At 46.4% G+C, this 7,806-nt stretch overlaps 1 protein-coding gene across 1 annotated transcript; it reads right to left on the bottom strand.

The window, feature by feature from the left end:
* Positions 1-337: 337 nt before the first annotated feature.
* On the bottom strand, positions 338-5,246 carry LOC311317422 (keratin, type I cytoskeletal 14-like; the record flags this gene model as incomplete). The annotated part of the gene is made up of 7 exons (XM_084448504.1): positions 338-556; positions 980-1,108; positions 2,198-2,359; positions 3,104-3,260; positions 3,831-3,913; positions 4,579-4,707; positions 5,181-5,246. 7 exons carry the CDS (start codon positions 5,244-5,246, stop codon positions 338-340), a joined length of 945 nt encoding a protein of 314 aa, XP_084304630.1.
* Between the last annotated feature and the right edge of the window lie 2,560 nt (positions 5,247-7,806).

The following is a 7,806-nucleotide window of genomic DNA, read 5'->3' as shown; positions in this document are numbered from 1 at the left end:
GACCTCTGTTTCCCAACATTCCGGAGATCTCTCCGTTCCTATTGGCTGTCCTCATCGCTACCTGACCTCTGTTTCCGACCATGCCGGAGATCTCTCTATCCCCTCCCTCTACACTGACGGAGCTGTTCTGACCAATCAGGACCGAGCTTTGGACAGCGGTTCTGCTGCCAACCACACGTGGAGGAGTGATGCTAGTGACGTAGCTGGAGTTCGCCCTGTGGAAGACAACGGTCTCAGTCAGGGCTGAAATCATAGACTCGCTTTAAAGAAAAGTCGGACGCGTACGTGCCGACGAAAACACGCCGTCCCCGTCCCGGTATCGGGCGGAGGACGCGTCCTACCTGTCCGCGTCCAGCAGCCTCTTGTACTCGGCGATCTCTGTCTCCAGCCTGGCCTTGGTGTCCAGCAGCGTCTCGTACTCCGCGCCCTTCTGCTCGGCGGTGGAGCGTAAACGTGCTAGCTCCGCCCCCATGGCGTCCAAGCACTGCTGCAGACAGTACAGGTGCAGGCCGTACTCTTCCCTCGACTCCGCCCACACCCCCTCCAAAAACTGATTCTGTCGGACGGGGAGGAAAGCAAGAGACGGAACGTCGTTCTGAACGTTTGATAAAGCGATGACACGGCAAGGTAAGAAAACGCGCCGGCATGCTAATTGCTAAACACATGCGACATGCTAATTGCTAAACACATGCGACATGCTAATTGCTAAACACATGCGACATGCTAAACAAATGCTCTCTGTGGTTCACGTTCATATTTGCTGCGTTTTCTTTTGTTTTTAAGATTCAGCTGCGTTCTTTGGTTAATGTTGAAATACGATGATGTTGTGTTGTGTGGGTGTTCTGTGGTTAATGTTGTTGTTGATGTTTTGTGGCTGTTCTGTGGTTAATGTTGATGTTGTGTTGATGTTGTGTGGATGTTCTGTGGTTAATGTTGATGATGTTGTTGTGTTGTGTGTGTGTTCTGTGGGTGGGTTTACCTGGGCCTGGTTCTGCTGCAGGTCCAGCGCCAGGGTCTCCGTGGTTCTGGCCAGCTCCCTCAGCTCCGCCAGCTGGGCGTCGGCACCAGAGGAAGAGACCCGGCTCACCTGGCTCTTCAAGGTCTCCATCTGAGGAACCCAACAGGCACAGAGAAAAGTCTACACAAGTTCATGGGCACAGAGGAAAGTCTAATGGTAAATGGAGAGCACTTACATAGCGCTTTTATCCAAAGCACTTTACAATGGCCTCTCATTCACCCATTCACACACCAATGGCAGCAGCTGCCATGCAAGGCACTAGCCTACTCATTAGGAGCAATTTGGGGTTCAGTGTCTTGCCCACGGACACTTCGACGTGTGGACAGGAGGAGGTGGGATTCGAACCGATCATCGGACGACCCGCTCTACCTCCCGAGCCACAGCCAGCCCACAGGTTCACAGGCACAGAAACATCCTGCGTAATTAATTTGACGGTAAGGATTAAAGGACAATGCTCGTTTTTGACAACCTGGACCTTATTTCCGACATATTATAAGACGTTTGACTCACCGAGATCACTTTGGTGTAGTTCGGAGGCATGTAGAAGAAATTTAAAATCCAGCGCGAGCCAGTATATCCATGTAATGGCGGTGGTCGGGGCACTTAGAATGCAGTTTCTAAAAATCTATTTTCTAAGCATAGGCCTGTTGTGGTTTTTCACATGCCTCTGTAATATGATCTTTAGAAACGTATTTCGAAACGAAATAGCTTCCTCACTTGCTCCAGCACGCATGCGCACAGCGCGCAATCGTTGCTCCAGCACGCTGTGCGCATGCGTGCTGGAGCAAGTGAGGAAGCTATTTTGTGTCTAAAGACGTTTCTAAAGATCATATTACAGAGGCATGTGAAAAACCACAACAGGCCTATGCTCTCTATGTAAGCACAACTAGCGATTCATAAAGACAGATTGATGAAAACAACCGTTTCGCGGCAGAAAATAAATTTTTAGAAACTGCATTCTAAGTGCCCCGACCACCGCCATTACATGGATATACTGGCTTGCGCTGGATTTTAAATTTCTTCTACATGCCTCCGAACTACACCAAAGTGATCTCGGTGAGTCAAACGTCTTATAATATGTCGTAAATAAGGTCCAGGTTGTCAAAAACGAGCATTGTCCTTTAAGGACTAGGATTTTATTCGGGACTATGGGATTACTATGAACCAACTCTGACCCACCTTGCTGCTGAACCAGGCCTCCACCACTGCGCGGTTCTTCTGGATCAGCGCCTTGCTCTTCTCCCGGAGGACTAGCAGCTCCTGGGTCAGGTCTGCTGAGTCAGCACAGTCCATCTCCACCGCGACGGCCCCCGACACCCGGGCCAGGAGCTCCTGCACATCCTGAAGAGATGTGGAAAAAGAACATACAGTATCGACCAATTATATGTTTGGAAACACTCAAATCAAATCAAACTTTATTTGTATAGCGCATTTCATACACAGAGGCAATACAATGCGCTTTACATTGCGAAGAGCAGTTGTAGAAAACCAGGAAGACAGCGAGCGAACGAATCCGATTTTAGTTTTAAAATGTCCTCCGGTTACTATAGCAGTTTGTCACCCGGTGATGGGGACTGATATGCAGCTGAATGAACCTTGGTGGATGGGATACGTCTTGCAGACCTGTATGTTTTGGCCTTTTGTTGTGACCCGTTTGCATTGGGGATTTTCGTTGCAGAGCCTGTGTGATGTCAGTGTCACCTTTTTTTTTTACAGACAGAGAAACTGTACCGCAGTGGTCACCTGATCGACATGTTCCATACTGGTCACCTGATCAACGTGTTCCATACTGGTCACTTGATCACCATCTTCTACACCATGTACTTAAATATATACTAGATGATATATAGATATATTATATACAACACAACACATATAATAGATATTATATACAACAGATATATTATATACAACACAACTTTATTGTCAGTTGTTACTGGAACAACTGAAATGGGCCTACTGCTCTTCTGTTGTGGGTTATTTAATTTAATTTAATTTCAAACCTTTATTTATACTTGTAAAGCACTGAGGTTTCCCGCATTTACAGTGTTGACGAGTTATTACAGTGTAATTACAGTAGCTCACCTCCTCATGGTAGTTCCTGAGGAGGTCCCGGTCCTCGGCGTGTCCGTCCAGCTGGAGTTGCAGCTCTCTGATGGTGGACAGAAGCTCATCCTGGACCCTGACCAGATCACCCAGGTCCGCCTCTGTGGTCAGGCATCTCCTCTGCTGCTGCTCGCACCTGCGGGACCAAACAGGACAGTGTGACCTCAGAGGACTGGGTGTGTCCTCTGCTGCTGCTCGCACCTGCGGGACCAAACAGGACAGCGTGACCTCAGAGGACTGGGTGTGTCCTCTGCTGCTGCTCGCACCTGCGGGACCAAACAGGACAGCGTGACCTCAGAGGACTGGGTGTGTCCTCTGCTGCTGCTCGCACCTGCGGGACCAAACAGGACAGCGTGACCTCAGAGGACTGGGTGTGTCCTCTGCTGCTGCTCGCACCTGCGGGACCAAACAGGACAGCGTGACCTCAGAGGACTGGGTGTGTTGGCGGAGATGCTGCTGCTTGCACCCTTGAAGAATGTGTGAAAAAGAAAGCTATGCCACGGGTCCATGACCTTGTGATTGTATATTAATTGTGATTTTATATTAAATTATAAATTATAATTAAGTGTGTGTGTTTGTGTGTGTGCATGCATGCATGCGTGTATATTTGAGAACATGGATACTTGTGTTATTGTGTGTTTGTGTCAGGATGTTTACAATATACAGTAGTTGGAGTGTAAACAGAACATGGCCAGATCTAACTCACTTGATGTTGTAGTCACTGGCCTCTAGATCAGCAGCGAGAATCTGCAGCCTCAGCTGAGCATGGCCGATGTTCCTCTCACTGATCTGGAAACATCAGGACAGAAGAAGAAGAAGAAGCAGGGCAACAGAAGAAGAAGAAGAAGAAGAAGGAAGAAGAATCAGGACAATAGAAGAAGAAGAAGAAGAAGAATCAGGACAACAGAAGAAGAAGAAGAATCAGGACAACAGAAGAAGAAGAAGAAGAAGAAGAAGGAAGAAAAAGAATCAGGACAACAGAAGAAGAAGAATCAGGACAACAGAAGAAGAAGAAGAATCAGGACAACAGAAGAAGAAGAAGAATCAGGACAACAGAAGAAGAAGAATCAGAATCAAACCTGGGACCTTCTTGCTGTGGGGCAACAGTGCCAAGTACTGCCCCACCGTGCTGCTCCAGATACAGAGACATTAACGTTACACAAGTGTTCTGAGCTGCTGTGAATCATGTGTCGTCAAAACAAGTCCCCCCCCGACATGAAGTCATCTGACATTTACAGACGCAAGCATAGACCGGCCTGACCTTCTACAAGTCTGAGCTGCACCTCAAAGTGGGCGTTTCCCCCTCTCAAGATTATGGATGTGTCTCTTCCTTTCCTTGTCTCCTTTCCTTGTCCTATTCTCCCCTCTGAATGAACTGGTTCCAATGATGTTAACGCTGCTCTGAATCCTGGCGTTGGCTAGAGAGGAAGGGACTATGGCCGCATAGCGCCTACCTCTTTCTGCAGGTGGTATACCGTCTCCAAGTGTCTGTCAAAGTCTCTCTGGTCTTCAGGGCAGCAGTTTTCCAGGTATGCTGTGATTTGAAGCTCCAATTGCTGATTGGTTGTCTCCAGAGTATGGACCTGCAGCAATCAGGTAGAAACCATTTCAAAATTCAGCCACACTGTAGCATAATCAAGGAGCTGGCAGCGACATTTCACTGACTGTACACCACACATTAGCCTACATGTGACAAAAAAAGGAATCTAATTGAGACACATTTACCACAAGAACTTCACTTTTACCTCAAGAACTTCACCTTGCCTTCACACTGTATCCAGTAGTATCATTTCAGCAGTATATACAGTATGTCTGTATTCAATCACTATGAAAGTGTCATGGATGGATTGCGCTTTGTTTATTGAGATTATCAAAATAATAAACACAAATAGTCAACTCAATACTATCATATACCATCACACCTGCTACAGTATATTAGCCTATTGCTTCTTCACTCAAGTTAGTGTCATCGTCTCTAGATGTCTGTGAGTTTACTTTATCTCAAAGGCATGTGTGAAAAAGAAAGACATTTTCGCAACCATGCGTCGTTTCTCACCTCATCCAAGTAGGACGCGAAGCGCTCGTTCAGCTCGTGCAGCGCGAGCCTCCTGTCGTCCTGCATGGTGAACCTCCTCTCAGCGCGTAGCGGTGAGACTGAGAAGCTACGCCCGTTCCCTGGGCGGCTCGGTGCGTATCCCAGGTAAGGACTGTGATGATAACCCCCTCTGCTGTACCAGACGCCCCCCCTCGGATCACGGCCTAGCCTCCAGGGGCCTCTGGCACGGAACAGCTGCCATGGCACCATCTCACAGGCTGATGTTGAAAACCACAGAACTGCTCCAATTTGACAACTACGCCTGGAGTTGAATCTTACAACGCAGTTTTGGAAGTGAGCTATGCGATGGCAGCTGACTTTAGTCTTTTTTAATCGTTCTAGGGCAGGTTTGGGCTTGCTGAAACCCTACCCATCATAACACTCTCGTTTGGTGATTTGAAGAGGGATCGTTATTCTACATCAATGCTTGGATGGTGCTGGGGGCAGCATCTCACTGCTATAAACCGTTGATCCAGAAATAAGACCTGTTTTGGACACCAGTTACAACTTGTTTTTGAAGACTGAGGTGGTAAATTGAACAGGTATAGAACCAACCCAGTAGCTTCTTCCACCGATTTCCTGCCCCGAAGAAGTAGATTAAGTAGAGCAACCAAGAAACCAAAGTTGATAAAACACATACTTCAGTAAGGTTCAAAAGTGCACTTTCACCATTATCTTTGCTAACGAGTCATTTACTCTGCTTCTGAAAGATGAATGTCTTGTTGCCATGGGAGAAAACTCTACGATGCGCTTAAATGGACGTTATATTATGAGGATATGAAAAGGGACAGAGTCTCCTGTCCACATGTCCTTGGGCAAGTCAATGAACCCCAAATTGCTCCCAATGAGCAGGCTGGCACCTTTCATGGCAGCTGCACCATTGGTGTGTGAATGTGTGTGTGTGTGAATGGGTGAATGAGAGAGGCCATTGTAAAGCGCTTTGGGTGAAAGCGCTATATTACTGAAAAAACACTAAGTGTTCGGTGCAAGAAACATGAAGCCAATGATGCAGAAAAAGTGATTCTCACTCAACTTGATGTGACATTCTTTGTCTTCTTAATGAAAAATATATTCATCTTTGAGACTTTTACTGCAAACATTCCAACTGCATAAAGGCAACTGCACACACACCCACACTCATAACGTAAAGCAGGTTGATTCATGAAGTTGATTCACAATCACACAAACACACACACACACACACACAGGAGGGATGTTGCAGTTATACAACAGTAATTTTCACTTGAATGAGACAGTTGTGACCTTTAAGGGTAAGCTGTTAGACCTGATGTTTAAAAACAGACTCAACTAGAAGGGCCCTCGGAGGCAACCTCCGCCCATGACTGCATGTCGTCAGCGTACAGGGACATTTGGGCAGCGATACTTAGAGGAGACAAACGCAAAAAAACATACCGGTGGTGCATCACCGTTGCAGTTTAAAGCAGCTACTGTAGTTGACACAACAAAGGAACGAACAAATGAACACATGGCACCGAAAAAACATAACCCTCAGGTAAACAACATTCCAACTCAAGCCATATCAAGCAACAGTCAGCGTGTTGTCCCTGTAAGAGGCAGTGAAATGGTGTTAGGCTACCTAACTAATATGTTTGCACGGATGTAATACCCTTTCACCGGTGTAATTAAAATGGGCAAAGCGCAAAGGTAAAGTTTGGACATTCATTCATTTAGCCTGCGGTACACGTCATGACCTAGCCTACGCATGCACCAAATATAGCCGGCACTGGATAGCCGCTATAGTCCCCCATGATGCATGTAACTTTGTGATAGGGAGTGAAAACAGGATATTTTCCTCATGAATATCAATATATTAAATGTTTCGAGTGCTATTAATTTATTCATGTATTGTGAGGTTGTCAGCACTCTGTGTTGTATGTTGTCCAGCGCACTCAAGTTGAGGCTGATTTAATTTCGTTGTACCACGGCACAATGACATTCTATTCTGTTCATTTTGTGTGCATATTATTTAACTCCCGGAGCTCTAGACTCGGTGTGAAAAGGAGAAAGGCCCCTGAGCACTTTCTTTCAATTCTGGAAATCCAGGAATCAGGAGGAGGAGGAAGAGGGGGAGGAAGAGGAGGAGGGGGAAGAGGAGGAGGTTAGCGGCTAGGAGCAGCATCAAGCAGCACATGCACGCACACACACACGCACACATGGAAGCCTAGTTGAAAGTGGGGGTGCAGAGTTTGAGAGTGGAGAAAATGTTTTAGCGCACAGAGCGAATTTTGGGGCAGGAATTTCCCCTGTAGTTATCCCAAGATGACTTATATTTCCATTACCTGTAACTCTTTGGTCCCTTGCTCATGTCTGCTGCCTCCTCTTTTTCTCTCTCTCTGTACCTTCACTTCATCATTCTACATTAAGGAGAGGTACATTCAGGAGAGGTACAGGGTATGAATAGACTGTACTGGACTGATTTGGCACTTTAAGTCCCCAACATATTTTGTGATGTTATTGAAATTAGATTAGATTATTAAATTAGATAGACTTCTCAATTCAAATCCAACCTTAACAGTTGCCAATTTCAATTCACAATGCTTGCACACCAACAAGACGTTATAACCGT

Source organism: Borostomias antarcticus (genome assembly GCF_949987555.1).
Source record: "Borostomias antarcticus genome assembly, chromosome: 14".
NCBI classification, from domain to species: Eukaryota; Metazoa; Chordata; class Actinopteri; order Stomiiformes; family Stomiidae; genus Borostomias; species Borostomias antarcticus.
Note: the sequence above shows the minus strand (reverse complement) of the source record. Positions and strands in the feature narration are given on the sequence as shown.